The sequence below is a fragment of the Oncorhynchus mykiss genome, chromosome 13, assembly GCF_013265735.2.
Source record: "Oncorhynchus mykiss isolate Arlee chromosome 13, USDA_OmykA_1.1, whole genome shotgun sequence".
NCBI lineage: Eukaryota > Metazoa > Chordata > Actinopteri > Salmoniformes > Salmonidae > Oncorhynchus > Oncorhynchus mykiss.
In genome coordinates, this window is record NC_048577.1 from 35,207,450 (window position 1) to 35,232,067 (window position 24,618).

Below are 24,618 nucleotides of genomic sequence, written 5' to 3' on the forward strand. Positions count from 1 at the left end.
TTAGCAGATGCTAATGCGAGTGTAGCGAAATGCTTGCGATTCTAGTTCCGACCGTGCAGTAATATCTAACAAGTAATCAAACAATTTCCCAAGAACTAGCTTATACACACAAGTGTAAAGGAATTAATAAGAATATGTACACATAAATATATGGATGAGCGATGGCCGTGCGGCATAGGCAAGATGCAGTAGATGGTATAGAGTACAGTATATATACATGTGAGAAGAGTAATGTAGGGTATGTAAACATTATATAAAGTGGCATTGTTTAAAGTGACTAGTTATACATTTATCACCTCCATAATAATATATTTTTTAAATTATTAAAGTGGCTAGAAATTTGAGTCAATGTTAGTGGTGGCTGTTTAACAGTCTGATGGCCAAGAGATAGAAGCTGTTTTTCAGTCTCTCGGTCTCAGCTTTGATGTACCTGTACTGACCTCACCTTCTGGACGATAACAGGGTGAACAGGCAGTGGCTCAGGTGGTTGTTGTCCTTGATGATCAATTTGGCCTTCCTGTGACATTGGGTGTTGTAGCTGTCCTGGAGGGCAGGTAGTTTGCCCCCAGTGATGCATTGTGCAGACCTCACTATCCTCTGGAGAGCCTAACAGTTGTGGGCGGAGCAGTTGCAGTACCAGGCGGTGATACAGCCCGACAGGATGCTCTCGATTGTGTATCTGTAAAGGTTTGTGAGTGTTTCCGGTGAAATGCCAAATTTCTTCAGCCTCCTGAGGTTGAAGAGGCACTGTTGCGCATTCTTCACCACGCTGTCTGTCTGGGTGGACCATTTCAGTTTGTCCATGATGTGTACGCAGAGGAACTTAAAACTTTCCACGTTCTCCACTACTGTTTCGTTGATGTGGATAAGGGGGTGCTCCCTCTGCTGTTTCCTGAAGTCCACAATCATCTCCTTTGTTTTGTTGACGTTGAGTGTGAGGTTATTTTCCTGACACCACACTCCGAGGGCCCTCACCTCCTCCCTGTAGGCCATCTCATCATTGTTGGTAATCAAGCCTACCACTGTAGTGTCATCTGCAAACTTGACGATTGAGTTGGAGGCGTGCATGGCCACACAGTCATTGGTGAACAGGGAGTACAGGAGAGGGCTGAGAATGCACCCTTGTGGGGCTCCAGTGTTGAGAATCAGCGGGGAGGAGATGTAGTTTCCTACCCTCACCACCTGGGGCCGGCCCATCAGAAAGTCCAGGACCCAGTTGCACAGGGCGGGGTCGAGACCCATGGTCTTGAGCTTAATGACGAGTTTGGAGGGTACTATGGTGTTGAATGCTGAGCTCTAGTCAATGAACAGCCTTCTTATATAGGTATTCCCCTTGTCCAGATGGGTTAGGGCTGTGTGCAGTGTGATTGCGATTGCGTCGTCTGTGAACCTATTGTGGTGTTAAGCAAGTTGGAGTGGGTATAGGGTGTCAGGAAGGGTGGAGGTGATATGATCCTTGAATAGTCTCTCAAAGCACTTCATGATGACGGAAGTGAGTGCTACGGGGCTATGGCGATGGTAGTTTAGCTCAGTTACCTTAGCTTTCTTGGGAACAGGAACAATGGTGGCTCTCTTGAAGCATGTGGTAACAGCAGACTGGGATAGGGATGGATTGAATATGTCCCTAAACACACCAGCCAGCTGGTCTGCGCATGCTCTGAGGACGCGGCTAGGGATGCCGTCTGGGCTGGCAGCCTTGAGAGGGTTAACACGTTTAAATGTTTTCCTCACGTTGGCTGCGGTGAAGGAGTGCCCACAGGTTTTGGTAGAGGGCCGTGTCAGTGGCACTGTATTTTCCACAAAGTGAGCAAAGAAGTTGTTTAGTTTGTCTGGGAGCAAGACGTCAGTGTCCACGACAGGGCTGGTTTTCTTTTTATAATCTGTGATTGACTGTAGACCCTGCCACATCTGAGCCGTTGAATTGGTACTCTACTTTGTTTCTATACTGACGCTTAGCCTGTTTGATTGCCTTGCGGAGGGAATAGCTACACTGTTTGTATTCGGTCATGTTTCCGGTCGCCTTGCCATGATTTAAAGCAGTGGATCACGCTTTCAGTTTTGCGCGAAGGCTGCCATCAATCCACAGTTTCTGGTTGGGGAAGGTTTTAATAGTCACCGTGGGTACAACATCACCTTGCTAATAAACTCGCTCACCGAGTCAGCGTATACATCAATGTTATTGTCTGATGCTACCCGGAACATATCCCAGTCCATGTGATCGAAGCAATCTTGAAGCGTGGAATCCGATTGGTCAGACCAGGGTTGGATAGACCTGAGCACGGGCGTTTCCTTTTTTAGTTTCTGTCTATAGGCTGGGAGCAACAAAATGGAGTCGTGGTGAGATTTGCCAAAAGGAAGGCAAGGGAGGGCTTTGTATGCGTCGCGGAAGTTAGAGTAGCAATGATCCAGAATGCTTCCAGCCCGGGTCGCGCATTTGATATGCTGATAAAATTTAGGGAGCCTTGTTTTCAGATTAGCTTCGTTTAAATCCCCAGCTACAATAAATGCAGCCTCAGGATATATGGTTTCCAGTTTACATAGAGTCCAATGAAGTTCTTTCATGGCTTTCGAGGTGTCTGCATTGGGGGTGTATAGACGGCTGTGATTATAATCGAAGAGAATTCTCTTGGTAGATAATGCGGTCGGCATTTGATTGTAAGGAATTCTAGGTCAGGTAAACAAAAGGACTTGAGGAATTCTAGGTCAGGTGAACAAAAGGACTTGAGGACTCTAGGTAGATAGTGTGGTCTACAGCTTATCATGAGATACTCTACCTCAGGCAAGCAAAACCTCAAGACTTCCTTAGATATCGTGCACCAGCTGTTGTTTACAAATATACATAGACCACCACCCCTTATCTTATCTTATCTTATCTTATACTGCCGATAGAGTGTATAACCCGGCAGCTGTATGTTATTAATGTCGTTGTTCAGCCACGACTCAGTGAAACATAAGATATTCGTTTTTAATGTCCCGCTGGTAGGATATATGTGCTTTTAGTTCATCCCATTTATTTTTTGTACATTGTAAATTCTTTGTACATTGTACATTGGCAAACAGTACCACCTGATCCTCACAAGGCACTCCGATCACCTTCCTCGAAATCTCTGTATTTTTCTCCTACGAATGACGGGGATGAGGGCCTTTTCACGTGTCTGGAGTAAATCCCTCTCGTCTGTCTCATTAAAGAAAGATGATTTATTCAATTCAAGGTGAGTAATCGCTGTTCTGATGTCCAGAAGCTCTTTTCGGTCATAAGAGACAGTAGCAGCAACATTATGTACAAAACAAGTTACAAACTATGCGAAAAAACAAACAAAATAGCACGGTTGGTTAAGAGAGATAAAACGGCAGCCATCCTCTCCGGCACCATTACTACACAAATGTGCCCAATTTTCCTTGTTTTACTATCCTTAAGAGGACTTCTGGTCCCCACAAGGATAGTAAAACAAAAAACAGACACACACACAGAAAAAAAACAGACACAAAAAACACACAAGTTAGCGTCTTTTTCATCATGAATCTTGTTCTGGAGGCTAGTTGCCACAAGCACAAAGTCATAACATCATATTTTAAACCTAACCGTAAATCTAACATTAACCACATTGTTTACCCTTATTCCTAACCTTAAATTATGACCAAAAAGCAAATGTTTGTTTTCATTCATTTTTACAATATAGCCAATTTTGTCTTTGCAGCTGGCCTATCTAAGGGGAAATAGCTCTGTTCTGCCTCCAGGACAAGACTCAAGACAAATGTTAACCTGCCAGACACATACACATCCCAGTTAGCACATTTGGTTCCTCAGAAGTTGTAGGAACAAACATTTTTGGTTTCCCATTGGTTCTAGGAATAAAGCCATACGTTTCACATTTTTAAACATTTTCTCAGCATGGGAGTGAAAATGTTGCCATTTATGGAAACAGCATTTTTTGGTTGCAGGGAGGTTCTGAGAATGGTTTACTATGGCTCCCTGAAGGTTTTCCTCTGAGGTTTTATAGCGCTGTTCATTACATAAATAATCTCAAAGTGCTTATTAATGCTCTGAGAATGGAAATTCTAGGTTATTGGGAGCTTTTTGAATAACTTCCTTAAAACTTTCACTGAATGTTTCAATAAGACTGCTAGTTTATTTTTGTTTAACTACGTTAAACTCAAAGCACAGATAGGACACATGTAAATGATTTTCCTTGGGCATTAATCATGCAAACATGTTTTTTATTGTGACTCAGAATGGGTGAGATTCAAACCTAGAATCTTATCTTTTCAATCCATGGAATTAGTCCACTGCACCACCAGGATGGCGCTAGCATGCCATGTTCTTTTTACTCATAAAAGCTGTTCGTTTTAGTCTCTTTAAACAGACCACATTTCAAAGGAAACAAGCACTCGTTGAGATCAGGTGTGGCCAATTGGCAGGCACGGCCAACACACCTGTAAACACTTAACAAGGTAGAGGACATAAGAGAGTTTTGTTGATGCTGAGAACGGAATGTATATGTTTTTAAATAACATTCTTAGAACATTCTCTGAATGTTACTCAAGTTACTCCACTTCTTGTGGTTTTTATGAGAATTTCCCTTAACATTCTCGAAACAATTTGAGAACATGACTTTAAATAGAACCACGAGGAAACATGTAGGAAACTGAAGTACTGAAATTCCCACAAAAAAAAGTTTTTCTTTAACGTTATCTGAACTATTTGAGTACATTTCCCATGTTAAACCAGTTGAAGAACATTGCTATAACATTTAAAAATTGAAATGAAATGTAACCATGTTTGAACTTTTTAGGAAACGTTCTATTAAAGTCATGAAATGCCAAGAAAATAATGTTCTATAAATGTTCTATAAATGTTCCAAGCCAAACAACTATCGTGCACCATTCCCAGAAAGTTGTGGGAAAGTTGTATGCAAAATAACCATACACTGTAGGACAACCAGGCCCTCACCAATCTCTAAGAAACATCTGGTTCTCAGAACGTTATGTATCAGACCAGCAGTTTGGTGCTGCATTCCCAAAAGCATCTAGAATTGATAAGTTAAAACGTCCTGTCTGTCTGGTTATGTCAGTGGGAAGGTTAGCGTGTTTGTTTGAACAGAGACAGAGATGTAGAGCGAAAGACTGTGCACCAACAGCTATCTCTGATTCTTCCGCTTCACTAAGAGTGTGGAGGAGAGTGCCACAGGCACAGGAAGATTTGCTTGTCAGCGTTTGCGATACAGTCATCCGTCTTTTTAATCTTAACCGACACAGACAGTAAAAAGCAGTAGTGCCCAGAACCAATTTGGTGCTAAACCACACACAGAAGAACAATAGCCAACACATGTCCAGTATTCACTGGGCTGTAAACACCTGATAGTAGACATGAACAATATCCCCTCTGAACACAGAGAGAGATGAGTTTATCATAACACAAACCACACCGTGCCGCTCATTGAGATTCAGTGTGTGGTAAGACAGTGGTGATATTTCCTAGCATCCCAGAGGATGTTTACTGATGCATCATTCCCTGTTTGGCACCTCAGAGGACTAGACCACAGGCCAATGTCATGGGGAGGTCAGTATCAGACCAGACAGTCTTACACAGAGCAATTTTACAGGAGAAATTAGGGTTAAGTGCCTTGCTAAAGGGCACATCAACTGATTTTTTATCTAATCGGCTCTGGGTTTCGAGCCAACGACCTCTTGGTTACTGATCAAACGCCCTTAATCGCTAGGCTACCTTTACAAACAGGATTGAGAAGCCTCCTCTATCTATATGGATGTATGATCTTTGTGGATCCTTGTATCTGTACAGGGTGAACTCTGAATTGCTCTTATGCAAAGGGATTTTACTTACATTGGTCTCATCCCACACACAAGCTCTTTGATGCTGTGACATCCTGTGGAGATTGGGATTTAGTGGTCAGATTACATGGTTAACTTGGTATCGTTTCATTGGCCAATGGTGCTTGGTTTTGGGTTGAGAAGATTACATCTTCAGATGTTATAAATGGAATTAAATGCCTTTCTTCTCTCTCTTATCCTCTATCCCGTCCATGGAGGAAGGATTGTATGATCAATTCTCATTCCCTAGATTTTTAGGTATCTGGCCTAATGGGCATCTCTTTGTTCATGCAGTACCAGTCAAAAGTTTGTACACACGTACTCATTCAAGGGTTTTTCTTTATTTGTACTATTATTCTACACTGTAGAATAATAGTGAAGACATCAAAATAAAGAAATAACACATCATGTAATAACCAAAAAATGGTTAAACAAATCTAAAATATATTTCATATTTGAGATTCTTCAAAGTAGCCACCCTTTGCCTTGATGATAGCTTTGAACACTCTTGGCATTCTCTCAACCAGCTTCACCTGGAATGATTTTCTAACAGTCTTGCAGGAGTTCCCACATATGCTGAGGACTTGTTGGCTGCTTTTCCTTCACTCTGCGGTCCAACTCATTTCAAACCATTTCAATTCAGTTGAGGTCGGATGATGTGGGTGCCAGGTCATCTGATGCAGCACTCCATCACTCTCATTCTTGTTCAAATAGCCCTTACACAGTCTGGAGGTGTGTTGGGTCATTGTCCTGTTGAAAAACAAATTATAGTCCCACTAAGCTCAAATCAGATGGGATAGCGTATCGCTGCAGAATGCTGTGGTAGCCATGCTGGTTAAGTGTGCCTCTCACACATGCAGAGATCCGTTCACCTACTCGGCGTCTCACAAAGACACAGCGGTTGGAACCAAAAATCACAAATTTGCACTCATCAGATGAAGGGACAGATTTCCACCAGTCTAATTACCATTGCTCGTGTTTCTTGGCCCAAGCAAGTCTCTTCTTCTTATTGCTGTCCTTTAGTAGTGGTTTCTTTGCAGAAATTTGACCACGAAGGCCTGATTCACACAGTCTCTTCTGAACAGTTGATGTTGAGATGTGTCTGTTACTTACTTGAACTCTGTGAAGCATTCATTTGGGCTGCAATTTCTGAGGATGGTAACTCTAATGAACTTATCATCTGCAGCAGATGTCACTCTGGGTCTTCCTTTCCTGTGGCGGTCCTCATGAGAGCCAGTTTCATCATAGCGCTTGATGATTTTTTGCGACAGCACTTGAAGAAACTTTCAAAGTTCTTGAAATTTTCCCGGATTGACTGAGCACTTGTCTTAAAGTGATGATGGACTGTAATGATAGAAAGTAATGATGGATTGTCATTACTCTTGATTTATTTGAGCTGTTCTTGCCATAAGATGGACTTGCTCTTTTTCCAAATAGGGCTATATTCTGTATACCACCCCTACCTTGTCACAACACAACTGATTATCTCAAACGCATTAAGAAGGAAAGAAATTCCACAAATGTACTTTTAACAAGGCACACCTGTTAATTCAAATGCATTCCAGGTGACTACGTCTTGAAGCTGGTTGAGATAATGGCTAGAGTGTGCAAAGTTGTATATATATTTTGATTTGTTTAATAGTTTTTTGGTTACAGCATGAGTCCATATGTGTTACTTTATAGTTCTGATGTTTTCAGTATTATGCTACAATGTAGAAAATAGTAAAAATAAAGAAAAACCCTTGAATGAGTAGGTTTGTCCCAACTTGTGGATTATATTCATAACTTTGGAACTTCGGTAAATGGCGACTGGATCATTTGGAGATATATTGATTACTTTGACGGTCTGGTTCGGGTGAGCCAGGCCCAGCAAATCGCAATTAGATTTCCCCCACAAAAGGGATTTATTACAGACAGAAATACTCCTCAGCACCCCTCATCCCCTTCCTCAGACAGTCCTGCAGGTGAAGAAGCCTGATGTGTAGGTCCTGGGCTGGCATGTTACGCCCGTCGTTAAACGAAGACCAAGGTGCAGCGTGGTAGGCATTCATTTTCTTAAAATTTTTTCATGTTCCACCAAAAACAATAAACAACTCAACGAACGTAAAGCTAGGAGTGCGACACATGCAACACAAAAGACAAGATCCCACAACTGAAGGTGGGAAAAAGGGCTGCCTAAGTATGATCCCTAATAAGAGACAACGATAGACAGCTGCCTCTGATTGGGAACCATACTCAGCCAACAAAGAAATATAAACATAGATTTCCCACCCTAGTTACACCCTGACCTACCAAATTGAGAATAAGTACCCCCCCAAAGGTGCGGACTCCCGGCCGCAAACCTGAACCTATAGGGGAGGGTCCGGGTGGGCATCTACCGTCGGTGGCGGCTCCGGTTTGGGGACGTAGCCCCCGCTCCCTACGCTGATCCCTCCGCTTCTGTGGAACCGGACTGTGGATCGTCGCTGGAGACTCCGGACCGTGAATCGTTGCCGGAGGAACCGGACCGTAGATCATCGCCGGAGGCTCTGAAATGTGAACCACCGCTGGAGGCTCCGGACTGCAGATCGTCGCTGGAGGCTCTGGACTGCAGATCGTCGCTGGAGGCTCTGGACTGCAGATTGTTGCTGGAGGCTCTGGACTGCGGATCGTTGCTGGAGACTCCGGACTGCGGTCTGAACCCTAACTCCGCCAATCTCCCTGTGTGCACCCCCCCTGCCTCTCGTGCTTGCTTCGTTGAGCTATCTCCTCGTATCGTTGCCGTTCCTCTTTCGCTGCCTCAATCTCCTCCTTCGGACGGCGATACTTCCCGGCCCTTATCCAGGGTCCTGCTCCCTCCAGGATTTCCTCCCAGGTCCAGTCCTCATGACCACGCTGCTTGGTCCGTTGGAGTTGGGATCTACTGTTACGCCCGTCGTTAAATGAAGACCAATGTGCAGCGTGGTAGGCGTACATTTTCTTTAATTTTTTTTATGTTCCACCATAAACAATAAACAACTCAACGAACGTAAAGCTAGGAGTGCGACACATGCAACACAAAAGACAAGATCCCACAACTGAAGGTGGGAAAAAGGGCTGCCTAAGTATGATCCCTAATAAGAGACAACGATAGACAGCTGCCTCTGATTGGGAACCATACTCAGCCAACAAAGAAATATAAACATAGATTTCCCACCCTAGTTACACCCTGACCTACCAAATTGAGAATAAGTACCCCCCCAAAGGTGCGGACTCCCGGCCGCAAACCTGAACCTATAGGGGAGGGTCCGGGTGGGCATCTACCGTCGGTGGCGGCTCCGGTTTGGGGACGTAGCCCCCGCTCCCTACGCTGATCCCTCCGCTTCTGTGGAACCGGACTGTGGATCGTCGCTGGAGACTCCGGACCGTGAATCGTTGCCGGAGGAACCGGACCGTAGATCATCGCCGGAGGCTCTGAAATGTGAACCACCGCTGGAGGCTCCGGACTGCAGATCGTCGCTGGAGGCTCTGGACTGCAGATCGTCGCTGGAGGCTCTGGACTGCAGATTGTTGCTGGAGGCTCTGGACTGCGGATCGTTGCTGGAGACTCCGGACTGCGGTCTGAACCCTAAATCCGCCAATCTCCCTGTGTGCACCCCCCTGCCTCTCGTGCTTGCTTCGTTGAGCTATCTCCTCGTATCGTTGCCGTTCCTCTTTCGCTGCCTCAATCTCCTCCTTCGGACGGCGATACTTCCCGGCCCTTATCCAGGGTCCTGCTCCCTCCAGGATTTCCTCCCAGGTCCAGTCCTCATGACCACGCTGCTTGGTCCGTTGGAGTTGGGATCTACTGTTACGCCCGTCGTTAAATGAAGACCAATGTGCAGCGTGGTAGGCGTACATTTTCTTTAATTTTTTTTATGTTCCACCATAAACAATAAACAACTCAACGAACGTAAAGCTAGGAGTGCAACACAAAAGACAAGATCCCACAACTGAAGGTGGGAAAAAGGGCTGCCTAAGTATGATCCCCAATCAGAGACAACGATACACAGCTGCCTCCTATTGGGAACCATACTCGGCCAACAAAGAAATATAAATATAGATTTCCCACCCTAGTCACACCCTGACCTACCAAATAGTGAAAATGATCTCTAAGGTCATGGCGTGACATGGCGTGGTTACATGTGGTTTTTGGTTGTGAGGCCGGTTGGATGTACTGCCAAATTCTCTAAAACGATGTTGCTTATAGTAGAGCAATTAACATTGAATTCTCTGACAACAGCTCTGTTGGACATTCCTGCAGTCAGCATGCCAATTGGAAGCTCCCTCAAAACATGAGACACCGGAACATTTTATTACATATTTTATTTCAGCATGGGACCAACCCTTTACATGTTGAGTTTCTATTTTTGTTCAGTATATTATGAAAACGTAGCCTACGCACTGGATAAGGTGCAAGCCATAGACCTTTTTGAGTTATGGGAATCTCGTGTTCATGAGTTGGCTCGAAAGCTGATCAAGAAAGATAAGAATCATCTTAATATTATTTTGACAAGCGACTAAATACTTGATTACTGGCAAGCAATTGGCATGCATAAAAAAGCAGCCTAATTCTAGAAGTTAGTGAGCATTTGCTTAGCAAACTCCAAAATAGGAAATTGAAGTGAAATATAGGCATTTTAGAATTATTTTTTGACAAGATGCGTAAAAAACGACTTAGAGTGAGAGCTGACGCATTTGAAGCCGCAATGGAAAGTGCTAGAAAAAGAGTGTCAAGACACTGGAGCATTCAGGCACTTGTGACGTTTCAGATACCGATAGTGGTGTTGGCTTTATAGACGACTGCTAAGAGTGCAGCCACACTCCAAAACGCACGTTATACTGCCGGCATATTCAAACTCCTAGCTGATGTCGCACTCCTCATAGACGAGCGAGTCCATTTAAGGCAGTAGCAGCTCATATTTCAGTCATTGGGACATTTACAAATAATGCAGACGCATAGTCTCATTTTGCGCAGGTTAACATGCAGTGAGGCCATCTCTCACTTAAACGATATTCGACCATTCCCACCATGGCGAGAACGGGTGAAGACTCAGTAAAACACATTCTTGAAATGCGAGATGTATGGCAATTACTTTTGCTCTCAACTCCAAGTGAAAAGCCAACTTGCTCGCTCTTCGGGGTCCATCTCTTGCAAACTGGACTATGTTCATGGCTTGTAGGCAGGGCACAACATAACCTTTTGAACGGCATACAGCACGACTGTGGAAACTTTTCTATTCATATAGACACCATTCTGTGTACCTCTGGCCCTTCCTTGGACACTGTGTTAACTAACCTCCAGATGAGCTTCAATGCCATACAACTCTCCTTCCGTGGTCTCCAACTGCTCTTAAATGCAAGTAAAACTAAATGCATGCTCTTCAACCGATTGCTGCCCGCACCTGCCCACCCGTCCAGCATCACTACTCTGGACGGTTCTGACTTAGAATATGTGGACTACACTACAAATACCTAGGTGTCTGGTTAGACTGTAAACTCTCCTTCCAGACATCAAACATCTCCAATCCAAAGTTAAATCTAGAATCGGCTTCCTATTCCGAAACAAAGCATCCATTCACTCATGCTGCCAAACATACCCTCGTAAAACTGACTATCCTACCGATCCTCGACTTTGGCGATGTCATTGACAAAATAGCCTCCAACACTCTACTCAACAAATTGGATGCAGTCTACCACAGTGCCATCCGTTTTGTCACCAAAGCCCCATATACTACCCACCACTGCGACCTGTATGCTCTCGTTGGCTGGCCCTCGCGTCATTCTCGTCGCCAAACCCACTGGCACCAGATCATCTACAAGTCTCTGCTAGGTAAAGCCCCGCCTTATCTCAGCTCACAGGTCACCATAGCAGCACCCACCCATAGCACACGCTCCAGCAGGTATATCTCTCTGGTCACCCTCAAAGCCAATTCTTCCTTCGGCCGCCTCTCCTTACAGTTCTCTGCTGCCAATGACTGGAACAAACTGCAAAAATCACTAAAGCTGGAAACTCTTACCTCCCTCACTAGCTTTAAGCACCAGCTGTCAGAGCATCTCACAGATCACTGCACCTGTACATAGCTCATCTGTAAATAGCCCATCCAATCTACCTCATCCCCATACTGTATTTATTTATTTATCTTGCTCCTTTGCACCCCAGTATCTCTACTTGCACATTCATCTTCTGCACATTCTTCCATTCCAGTGTTTAATTGCAATATTGTAATTACTTTGCCACCACGGCCTATTTATTGCCTTACCTCTCTTATCCTACCTCATTTGCACATGCTGTATATAGATTCTTCTACTGTATTGTTGATTGTATGTTTGTTTATTCCATGTGCAACTCTGTGTTGTTGTATGTGTCGAACTGCTTTGCTTTATCTTGGCCAGGTCGCAATTGCAAATGAAAACTTGTTCTCAACTAGCCTACCTGGTTAAATAAAGGTGAAATTAAAAAATGTAAAAAAATATTCTGGCCATGAAACCCCCTCATGTGAAATCGCACACTACGGACAATGCTAACATGCAACTCACCTGAGTAAAGCATTAGATTGGGGGTGGGGGGTCCTGTAGATTCCAAGGAATTATTACATGGGCCACTAATATTTAATCTAGGACAGCATGTCCTAACCAGGCATGTTCTGTTGCATCTAACTATGTTATATATAAACAGCATACTAAACAGTGTACTCACTGCAAACAAACAGGACATGTAGTGAACATTTGTTGGGATCTGGGGAGGGATCCCCCCCAGGCATTTCAACCAAAGTATAGGATGGGTCATCTAGCATCGAAGTGTTGAAACCTTGGAATTGGGAATCCCCCTTTCTTTATGCGTCTTAAACTAGACACAGAGCAAATGTTTCAGACTTGAATAGCACTTCTCTGTAGCCTCCCTGGTGTTGCCCAAATCCCGTCCTCTCCTCATCAACCAGACAGGTCAAGCTACAGAGCTCAGACATTTTTCCTATTCATTGAAACTCTAATTTGTTAAGCGTTCCTTGTTTTAGAACATGAATAGTGCGTTTTAACCAACAACGTGATCATTGGACAGACCGCAGTGTCCGCAGTGTTTTTTTGTAATACGTGGGAGTTTATTATGGTGCGTTTGTCTTGGTTGCGCATAGGACAGGTTTCAACTTTAGTCAATTACAAGGTATAGACATTCTCTCAATGTATGGTGTGAGCATGTAATTATAGAGCAAGTTATTCAGCAAACCCTCTTTTATAAATATCCTGACTTGTTTGTGAAACGGCTGCTGACTCTACCCCGACGCTTTAAACTCAAAATGCAGTTGCCTGGAGCTCAGATGCTCAGACTAACTGTCATTCTAACATAGCCGGGAGACTGCTACAATGTAGTCTCAAACATATGTTTAGAATATTTAACCCTTATAATCTGGTATGGTAGTCAGTTGTGTTAGATTTCTGAGGGGGATTTCTATTCATATGCGTATTGTGCATCTGGCCAAGTCCATCTGATATGTGACAATGGTGTGAGAGTTATGAGTTTGTCCCACCCCTCCGATAGCCAGTGGTTGGCTGGGTGGCTGTTTGTTAATAGGCTACACAGGATGGTCTAAGGTATTGATAGGAGTTTCCTATGTTTACATTTGTCTGCGTGTTACAATGATGATTGACTCTTTCCCCTTACACAGTAAATATGACATGTCCGACTGATTAGATTTCAGATTTGAACTTTTTATGATTCAACCTGTGGATGTTGATTCTTTTTCTATCATTTTAGCTAATCACTGACACAATGGAAAGCTGATTACTTGGATACATTTCTCAGCTTCGGCTCGACATCCCTTTTATGTGCACGATAAAAGGGAATCGCGTTCGGCTGGTTGGTTTTCCATAACATACTCAGCTCTCAATGTGAAACAGTGGATTTTTATGGCATTTTTAATGGCAGATTATGATTATCCCACTTTTGAACAGACTCTGATAGAAGACCTTGGCTCAGGCAACTCTTTCACTTTGTTCCATATAGGCATACGTTTGTCTACAATATACAGTTGAAGTCGGAAGTTTACATACACCTTAGCCAAATACATTCAAACTCAGTTTTTCACAATTCCTGACATTTAATCCTAGTAAAAAATTCCCTGTTTTAGGTCAGTTAGGATCATCACTTTATTTTAAGAATGTTAAATGTCAGAATAATAGTAGAGATAATGATTTATTTCAGCTTTTATTTCTTTCATCATATTCCCAGTAGGTCAGAAATTTACATACACTCAATTAGTATTTGGTAGCATTGCCTTTAAATTGTTTAACTTGGGTCAAACATTTCGGGTAGCCTTCCACAAGCTTCCCACAATAAGTTGGGTGAATTTTGGCCCATTACCCCTGACAGAGCTGATGTAACTGAGTCAGGTTTGTAGGCCTCCTTGCTCACACACACTTTTTCAGTTCTGCCCACAAATGTTCTATAGGATTGAGGTCAGGGCTTTGTGATGGCCACTCCAATACCTTGACTTTGTTGTCCTTAAGCCATTTTGCCACAGCTTTGGAAGTATGCTTGGGGTCATTGTCCATTTGGAAGACCTATTTGCGACCAAGCTTTAACTTTCTGCCTGACTGATATCTTGAGATTTTGCTTCAATATATCCACTTAATTGTCCTTCCTCATGATGCCATATATTTTGTGAAGTGCATCAGTCACTCCTGCAGCAAAGCACCCTCACAACATGATGCTGCCACCCTTGTGCTTCACGGTTGGGATTGTGTTCTTCAGCTTGCAGTCCTCCCCCTTTTTCCTCCAAACATAAAGATGGTCATTATGGCCAAACAGTTCTATTTTTGTTTCATCAGACCAGAGGACATTTCTCCAAAAAGTACGATCTTTGTCCCCATGTGCAAACCGTAGTCTGGCTTTTTTATGGTTGTTTTGGAGCAGTGGCTTCTTCCTTGCTGAGCGGCCTTCCAGGTTATGTCGATATAGGACTCGTTTTACTGTGTATATAGATACTTTGTACATGTTTCCTCCAGCATCTTCACAAGGTCTTTGCTGCTGTTCTGGGATTGATTTGCACTTTTCTCACCAAAGTACGTTCATCTCTAGGAGACATAATGCATCTCCGTCCTGAGCGGTATGATAGCTATGTGATGATGGCGTTCTATTTGCGTACTATTGTTTGTACACATGAACGTAGTACCTTCTGGAGTTTGGATATTTCTCCCAAGGATGAACCAGACTTGTGGAGGCCTAAAAATTGTTTTTATGAGGTCTTGGCTGAATTCTTTTGATTTTCCCAGTATGTCAAGTGAAGAGGCACTGAGTTTGAAGGTATGCCTTGAAATGCATCAACAGGTACACCTCCAATTGACTCAAATGATGTCAATTAGCCTTTCAGAATCTTCTAAAGCCATGACATAATTTTCTGGAATTTTCCAAGCTGTTGAAAGGCACAGTCAACTTAGTATATGTAAACTTCTGACCCACTGGAATTGTGATACAGTGAATTATAAGTGAAATAATCTGTCTGTAAACAATTGTTTGAAAATTACTTGTTGTCATGCACACAGTAGATGTCCTAACCGACTTGCCAAAACTATAATTTGTTCACAAGAAATCTGTGGAGTGGTTGAACAACGAGTTTTAATGACTCCAACCTCAGTGTATGTAAACTTCCGACTTCAACTGTATGTTCTATGTCTTACTGTTTCTGTCCTGTCTGGAGAATAACCCAATGTTTTGCTCAACAATTATACTGACAGGCTTACTAACACACAGCTAACTTGTCTTGTTTTAGGTTATCCCGAAACAATTTGAACCTTGTGTGGTGACCACATTACATGTAACTGTTCTCCCTTTGTTGTCACACACAATGCAAGACAAAATGGCTTATGTTGGTTTGCAAGGGATCAGATGAATGTTAATGTGGGCGCATGGTCAAATCTTCCTGTTGACCACACCCACCTCTATGGATGTGTGTGTTTTCAAGAGGGGGCTCAGATTGGGTTTACAAATCAAATTATTCATATTTGATTTGCACAAGCAGTGGGTGAGCTTTGGATCTCACTCCCAAGTTGTATTTTGAATTTTGATAGGTTTCTTGCTAAAGATAGCATAGGTTTTAAAATTAATATTTGAATGTGATTTTGTCAGGTTGTCATTTTGTTACATACGACAGCTCTGTCTCCAGAGACAGAACACAGAGATAGTCACATACCAATTATTAAATGTTTAAAGATGCAGGTAAATCTCTACTTCCTGACTGGGAGAAAAAAACATTTCAACACATTTACTTTGAAGACCCTCTGGTGGTTGAGAAACCAGTTGCTTTTATGACCTGTTGGCAGAGAACATTGAGATAATTCAGCAACCAAATACATTTGTTTTTTAAATTCGAATATTGATCGATGCTAAATCTTACTAGACATAGGCTTGTGTTAATTCCTTTGCTGTTATCCAACTGTTTTACAGATCATTTTATTGCTTTTTGTTTTTGACATGCTTCTTTATTGATCTTGGGGTGATTTGTTTTCATGAATATGGTTTTCATATTTTTAAGGCAAACTTCCTCCCAGAGGGGAGAGTTTTTAATTTATTTTAAAACCCCTTTTTCTCCCCAATTTCATGATATCCAATTGCGATCCAATTACTTGTCTCATCGCTGCAATTCCCCAACGGGCTCGGGAGAGGCAAAGGTCGAGTCATGCGTCCTCCGAAACATGACCCACCAAACTCCGCTTCTTAACACCCGCCCACTTAACCCACAAGCCAGCTTCACCAATATGTTGGAGGAAACACCATTCAACTGACAACTGAAGTCAGCCTGCAGGCGCCCAGCCCACCACAAGGAGTCGCTAGAGCGCGATGAGCCAAGTAAAGCCCCCCCTGCCAAACCCTCCGCTAACCCGGACGACACTGGGCCAATTACGCGCCGCCCTATGGGACTCCCAGTTACGGCCGTTTTGTGTCACAGCATGGGATAGAACCCGGGTCGGTAGTGACGCCTCAAGACTGCAGCGCCACTCGGGAGGCCTGGGGGAGAGGCTTTTTCAATTGATTGTTCTGTCTTTCTCAAAGAAAAGTACAATTTGACACTTGTAATAGTGTAACTTTAATTACAGTGCATTCGGAAAGTATTCAGACCCCTTGACCTTTTCCACATTTTGTTACGTTACAGCCATATTCTAAATGATTAAATACTTTCCCCCTTCATCAATCTACACACAATACCCAATAATGACAAAGCAAAAACAGGTTTTTAGAAATGTTGCAAATGTATAAAAAATAAAACACTGAGAGTCACGTCTGGATCGGGTTCAAGTCCGGGCTCTGGCTTGGCCACTCAAGGACATTCAGAGACTTGTCCTGAAGCCACTCCTGCGTTGTCTTGGCTGTGTGCTTAGGGTCGTTGCCCTGTTGGAAGGTAAACCTTAGCCCAAATTTGAGGTCCTGGGCGCTCTAGAGAAGGTTCTCATCAAGGATCTCTCTGTACTTCGCTCCATTCATCTTTCCCCTCGATCCTGACTAGTCTCCCTGTCCCTGCTGCTAAAAAACATCCCCACAGCATGATGCTGCCACCACCATGCTCCACCGTAGGAATGGTGCCAGGTTTCCTCCAGACGTGACACTTGGCATTCAGGCCAAAAAGTTCAATCTTGGTTTCATCAGATCAGAGAATCTTGTTTCTCATGGTCTGAGAGTTCTTTAGGTGCCCTTTGGCAAACTCCAAGTGGGATGTCATGTGCCTTTTACTAAGGAGTGGCTTCCATCTGGCCACTCTAGCATAAAGGCCTGATTGTTGGAATGCTGCAGAGATGGATGTCCTTCTGGAAGTGTCTCCCATCTTCATAGAGGAACTCTGGAGCTCTGTTAGAGTGACCATCTGTCTCTTGGTCACCTCCCTGATCAAGGCCCTTCTCCCCCGATTACTCAGTTTGGATGGGCGGCCAGCTCTATGAAAAGGCTTGGTGGTTCCAAACTTCTTCCATTTAAGAATGATGGAGGCCACTGTTCTTGGGGAATTCTAAAAAACAGTTTTTGCTTTGTCATTGTGGGTTAATGTTGGAGATTCATGAGGAAAAATGTTATTTAATGCATTTTAAAATAAGGCTGTAACATAACAAAATGGGGAAAAGGTCAAGGGGTCTGAATACTTTCCGAATGCACTGTATGCATTTAATGGCCTTTCATTTCCTTGTATATCCATCTGATTCATTCTTGATAAACTTTAAGGATACCATTGACCAGACCAACCAATCTGGCAACATACAAAGTCAAACAGTGACTAGTAACTCTTGACTGTATTAATGCTTCATCAAATGTTGAAATGGGGCTCCCGAGTGGCACAGCGGTCTAAGGCACTGCATCTCAGTGCTAGAGGCGTCACTTCAGATCCTGGTTTGTTTCCAGGCTGTATCATAACCGGCTGTGATTGGGAGTCCCATAGGCAGGCGCACAATTGGTCCAGCGTCGTCCGGGTTAGGTTTTGGCCGGGGTAGGCTGTCATTGTAAATAAGAATTTGTTCTTAACTGACTTGCCTAGTTAAATAAAGGTTAAATAAAAATATAATAACTGATGTAATCTTTCTGCCGTTAACAAAAAATGATGTTTTATTGAACTTAGTTGAAGGAATTTGTACTTAGGGACATTGGCATGTCAAAAGCACATTGACAATGCTCCCATGTAAGAAACTCCTGATGTCATGGGCCCAAGGACTAGAAGTGAGGTATATATAATATACTGTACATACACGTCAAATATTACTGCCCATTACAGGTTCTATGGTTTGGTCTGGATGTACTGGAAATGCTCTTGAGATTCATATAGCAGGGGTTGGAGGCAGGATAAGAGGATCCTAAAACAGCAACAGCAGTGTGTTGATGTGTTGAGTGGAGGAGTGGGACTCGTGTGCGTGTGTGTGTGTGCGTGTGCGTGTGTGTGCGTGTGTGTGTGTGCGGTAGAAAAGAGTTAGAGGTGAGGTGTGTGTAGGCGGTGAGGCTGACACACCATCCCAATTATCAGGAAGGCTGAGATAAGAAACAGAGATGAGAAAACTGCAGTAAGAATCATTCCCTCCGTTTTGGAGACTTACTGTACAGCGAGAGAAAGAAAGTTGAAGAAAAATGAAAAACATAAAAGAAAATTAAGATTGTGTTCTTCAATGTGAATAACAACCCTCCAAAACAGTGGGAATAGAAACAATTCTGCGACTCTCCACACTCAGTTGTCCTTCAATTTGAACCACAAAACCTCAATTTCTGACAAAAAGCATGTCTCAAATGGCCAATCAGCCGTTGTTACATCCATTTGTGGACCTAAATTAATTATATATTCCCCTTGATTCTTGAAGAATACAATTTATGAGCTTAGTTTAACTGCCTTACCCCATCAGAACCTAAAACATAAGCTTGTTTTACTCCAATGTTTGCCAACCAAATAAATGTAAACGAACACTGTATAGCCTCAAAAATGGGTTAAAACTATAATTTTAATATCATGGATGGCCAGTTCCTGCATCAATTGCTCTGTCTATGAATTTGAGAGTGCATCCAGCCCAATCCCTCAGTTTTTACAGAAACAGTGGTGGGGAGCCGGCTTTGTTATTGTTTCTGCTGATTGACCCATTCACGTTCATTAACCCTCTTATTTGCCTCACGGAAAATCCCAGCAGGTGCATTGTGCACAGACTTACAGCGAGATACAGAGAGGGGTGTAAGGAAAAGAGAGGGGAGCGGAGGGAGACACAGAGAGAGAACTATTAGAGAGGGCTTCAGAACGAGTCAGAGAGAACGAAAGAGACAGAGAGAGTTAAAGAGAAGAGCCCAGTTCAGCTTAGCTTAGACAGCTGAGAGCCCAGCTGGGCAATGAAATGCTTCCGCACCAGTTAACAAGCCATAGGTTGGGTCTGTCTAAACAGGGTTTTCTTACCACCTCCTCATCTAATCCTCGACATGCCCACTGCAAATGAATATGAAGGGTTAGGCTTGCTACCGACCCGGGTTCTATCTCAGGCTGTGTCACAACCAGCCATGACTGGGATGGTGCACAACTGTTTTACTTGTCTTATCGTGCTCTAGCGACTCCTTGTGGCGGGCTGGGCGCCTGCAGCCGAAGGATGGTTGTCAGTTGAACAGTGTTTCCTCTGACACATTGGTGCAGCTGGCCTGCGGGTTAAGTGGGCGTGTGTTAAGAAGCGGAGTTTGGCTGGTCATGTTTCGGAGGATGCATGGCTCGACATTCAGCCTTGAATATTCAGAGGAAGGAATGCCGTCTGGCGCTCCCACATGGTACGGGGCAGGAGAGAAAGACAGAGTGTGCATTTATGTGTGTGTGTGTGTGTCTCACCTTGGAGAGCGGTGAAACTAGCAGAGTTTGGTGGTTGTTTCCTTGCACAGATGTGTAGTGCTTCCCTGGGTTGTAGATAAGGCGAGGGGGATGGGATGGTGTGCTGGGCGATAAGAGAAAATAGGTACATTGTGCTGAAGGCCATGGCACCTGAAACATGAAGGTTCTATCATATATATCGATATATGGACCCCCATATCCTGAAATGTTCCTATATTACTTTTGCCTGCCTACTTTGTTCTGGTTTATGTGCTGTCCACTCACCCACCTCCGGAAGGGAAGAAAATAGGAAATTAACAACAAGACAAACAGCATGTGGTGGTGTAGAGAAGATTGATAAGCTCCAGGCTTCTCTGCTCCAGTCACACTGTTATCTACAATCATCTTGGTAGCACTGCAAAGTGACTCCAACAGAAGCCATGGTAGAGTGGAAAAATGCAAGTCTACAGTTTAAAGTAATTAAAAAAAAATCTTTCTCTCTCTCTCTCTCTCCCTCCCCCCTATTTCTCCTTTCTCTACTCCCCCTCCCTCTCTCGCCCTCCCTCTCTCCCAGTCTCGTCAGACCCCGGAGGGAGAGTTCCTACCCCTGGACCAGTGTGAGCTGGATGTGGGTTTTGGGACGGGTGCGGACCAGCTCTTCCTAGTGTCACCTCTCACCATCTGCCACGAGATCAATCCTAAAAGTCCTTTCTTTGACCTGTCCCAGCGCTCCCTCATGAACGAGCAGTTTGAGATTGTTGTCATCCTGGAGGGCATTGTTGAGACCACAGGTGAAGATCCACAACCCTCTCTCCTCCTGTTAACCCTTTACTCTCTTCTTCCTACCATTCTCTCCTCATTATTAATTGATTATTCTTTCACTACCCTTTCTCCTCCTTTTAACCCCTTACTCTCTTCTTCCTAAAGAAGCTGCTCCTTTTCAAAGGCCCAATGCAGCCATTTTATTTCTGGGTAACAATTAAGTACCTTACTGTAATAGATTTCTATTCAAATTGGCATAAATATTTTTTGGGCAAAAAACTGTTTCACAAGCAAGTTTCACAATGGAAAGCCAAAACTCCCACCCATTCAAACCTGCTGATTAGAAGGTCCTGTGTAGATTGTATTTTAACCCTCCTGCTGTGTTCCGGTCGAATTGGACCGATTTACAAGTTTTCTCTCTGAAAAATGTAGTTCATTTAATCAGATTGTCATAAGGTTCCATGACTTTGTCCACACAGGGCATCTGAACACACTAAATACTCTTGGATGATTTCCATAAAATGCTATTTAACTTATGTACCTGTGGTGTTCCTGGTCAAAAATGAGCAGTCATTAGAAATGAATGGGTGAGACTACAATTAGTGTATAATATTGAGTTCAGACACATGCCCATTCATCAGATGGACACACTTCCTCTCCCAGACCCTCACATGCGTGTGGGTTTGAGCACACACACACACGCACACCTCACTTCCTTTCTTGGCTTCCATGGCAACCCCCACGGGAACCTTTACGGGAACCACACCTGTTGGCCTTCTCACAAACAATCGCAACATTGTTTCAATAATATATACCTCTGGTATATTAATCTTTTTTGAGGCCTTGCTCACAATTCGTGCTGTGGCAGCACAATGACCAAACGATATACTACTGTATGTGAGGCTCTTGATCATATCTTTGATCATGACACTGGTGAGGAGGAGAGAGTCTGTTAAACTTTGACACAAAGTAGTCTGTGATAAATAGCACAATATATTTAATCTGAGTATTTGTTATAGTCAAAATAATTGATACATTACGCTTTTTTTAAACTCAAAAACAAGTTGTACGAGCTCAGGTTAATGAGGCCTACAGGCCATAAATAGCAAATAGAAGTTCCAAACTTGTAATGTTCACAAGAACTTAAGTTGATAAAAAGATCTAACACAACATTAGGTGATAATATATGTATTATTATGGATTTATAATCAGCTATAATGGTGGTCATTTTGGACCGGGAACACAGAATTAATTAACATGAAACGAACACAACAGGAGGGTTAACCAGCAACTGTCAGGAAATAACACTGATAGAAAAAATGTCACGTATTTACAGTGGTAGTTTCATCAGCTGTTGTACAATATGATACAAAACACAGGGAAAAGAGAATTTTGACAACACTGGGCCTTTAATTAGTCCCTTTCTTTCACCCCGACTGTAATCTCTTTCCATTCGGTGGGTTGCTCTTTCCCTAACTCCACCCTTTAGCTTGCAATTCTGTTATTCCTCTCTCTCTCCTCCATTTATCTGAACTCGAATTAAACTGTATTCTTATATGCTCATCAGTCTTACCTCTTCATGTCAACCTGCCACATATCCGTATGCAATATCTCCATCCAGATTCTGGAGATAGAGTCAGACTGACACATCTCTCTGAATCTCCAAAGCCCTGTAAGAATGTAGCAGATATCAGGAGGTGTTCAGTGGTAAACAGAGCGAGCAGTGGAGAGGTGGACGTTGGGTATTGAGGACAGCACCAGGGAATGGCTTCCTTGATTTAATTATGAAGGACGTTTTTTTTTACATGCGGGATGGTTTTCATCCCTACCCCATGTATAATAGATAGGGTCATAGATGACAATGTCACTTAGATAAATAAGATGGGGGTTCAGCTGAAGCTTTACTATATTTCTCACTGGGCAGAATGCAGGGTTAATTCCGGGATCATTCTGAAACAGTAAGAGACGTTGAACACAACAGCTGTACTGAACTACAGGCAGGCTGCAGGTGTGCTGGGTCGCCTACGGCAACAAAAGTGTTTTTCTGTCTTCTACATCGAACAATACGATGCCTCATCCTAATACTCATACATAAATAACAAAGTCTGTCTTCTCTGGCATCATTTATTTATTTCTCTGCTCCCTTTTCTTTCTCCTTTCATCTCTCCTCTGTTCTTCTCCCCTCCTCCCTTCTCATTGTCCTGGGCAGAAGCATGAAGCTGAATAGGCTTAGAGGAGGAGGGTGGGATGAGCAGGCAGGGAGCACGGTCTGTGCTCTGTTGATAATGTCATTAAGGCAGGCTGCAGCCAACCGTTTAGCCCCTTTTAGCCCCTTCTCTCTCGCTCTCTCTCTCTCTCTCTCTCTCTCTCTCTCTCTCATTCTCTCTCTCTCTCATTCTCTCTCTCTCTCTCATTCTCTCTCTCTCTCTCTCTCATTCTCTCTCTCATTCTCTCTCTCTCTCTCTCTCATTCTCTCTCTCTCTCATTCTCTCTCTCTCTCTCTCATTCTCTCTCTCTCTCTCATTCTCTCTCTCTCTCTCATTCTCTCTCTCTCTCTCTCATTCTCTCTCTCTCTCTCTCTCTCTCTCTCTCATTCTCTCTCTCTCTCATTCTCTCTCTAATTCTCTCTCATTCTCTCTCTCTCTCATTCTCTCTCTCTCTCGCTCTCATTCTCTCTCTCTCTCTCTCTCTCTCTCTCTCTCTCATTCTCTCATTCTCTCTCTCATTCTCTCTCTCTTCATTCTCTCTCTCTCATTCTCTCTCTCTCTCTCTCCCTCCCTCCCTCTCTCCCTCGCTGTCTCTCAGCAGGACTGTGGTTCTCTGAGCTGAGGAGCAAAGCAGGGGGCAGATGAGTGGGGGGTCTGCTCTGTATGAATGAGTTGGCCTTGGAGTCACCTGTGTGGTTCCGTGCACAGTGTACATCCCTTACTCCCCAGAGAAATAAATCCATAACATCCACTGAGAGACAGACAGAGCATTGTCCTGCCATTTGAGAAACCTTCTGTCAACAACGGACAGCCTTTGCAACTTTCTGGTGTTTGACTGGATGGTTATGAGGTCTCTCTACTACCACTACGATTGTGCATCAGCTCCTGTTTCAATAGAGATGTATGTTACGTAGGCCTAGTTGTCACAGCTTTCTGACAGGTTGTGTGTGTGTGTGTGTGTGTGTGTGTGTGTGTGTGTGTGTGTGTGTGTGTGTGTGTGTGTGTGTGTGTGTGTGTGTGTGTGTGTGTGTGTGTGTGTGTGTGTGTTAGATGAAGAGAGCCAGTAGTAGGATTAAAAAGAGGCTAGGAGAAGAAGAGGCATTGTATTATGGAAATGCTCCACTTGTGCCAGTGGAGGCTTTACATAAAGCTCTCTCCAGGGACACGTCTCTCTCTCTGTCCACCAGCTGTTTGCTCACTTGCTCAGCCTCTTTGATTTTCATTCAAGACCCACAAAACTGACTGTCAGTGTAAATCAGGACACTTCGATGATGATGGGGCGAACTGGCAGGAACGCTGGGCCCTGACGCCACATCATTTCCTGTTGCACCGCCATCAAAGGGCAAATTAGAGCGAATTATCACCAAATTCTATATGCAGGAATATATAAAAAACTTTAATTCATTTCAGCTTTGGGTTGAGGATAGTCAAGGGTTTGGGTATAAGCTTAGGCTTAGGTTGTGATAACCCCTTGGTAGTGATATTACTGTGTCTGTCACGATCTTGGAAATGAGTGGACCAAGGCGCAG

General features: G+C 43.5%; 1 protein-coding gene across 2 annotated transcripts in view; it reads left to right on the top strand.

Moving 5' to 3' along the window:
- The window catches only part of LOC110486205 (G protein-activated inward rectifier potassium channel 1), a 40,174-nt gene that overhangs the window by 10,189 nt on the left and 5,367 nt on the right, over positions 1–24,618 (top strand). Inside the window, exon 2 of one of the 2 annotated variants that reach the window (XM_021557632.2) lies at positions 20,695–20,911. The exons of the other annotated variant lie outside the window; for it this stretch is intronic. Coding sequence (XP_021413307.1) covers positions 20,695–20,911 — 217 coding nt within the window. The remainder of the gene's footprint in view (positions 1–20,694; positions 20,912–24,618) is intronic. 2 annotated transcript variants of the gene reach the window in all.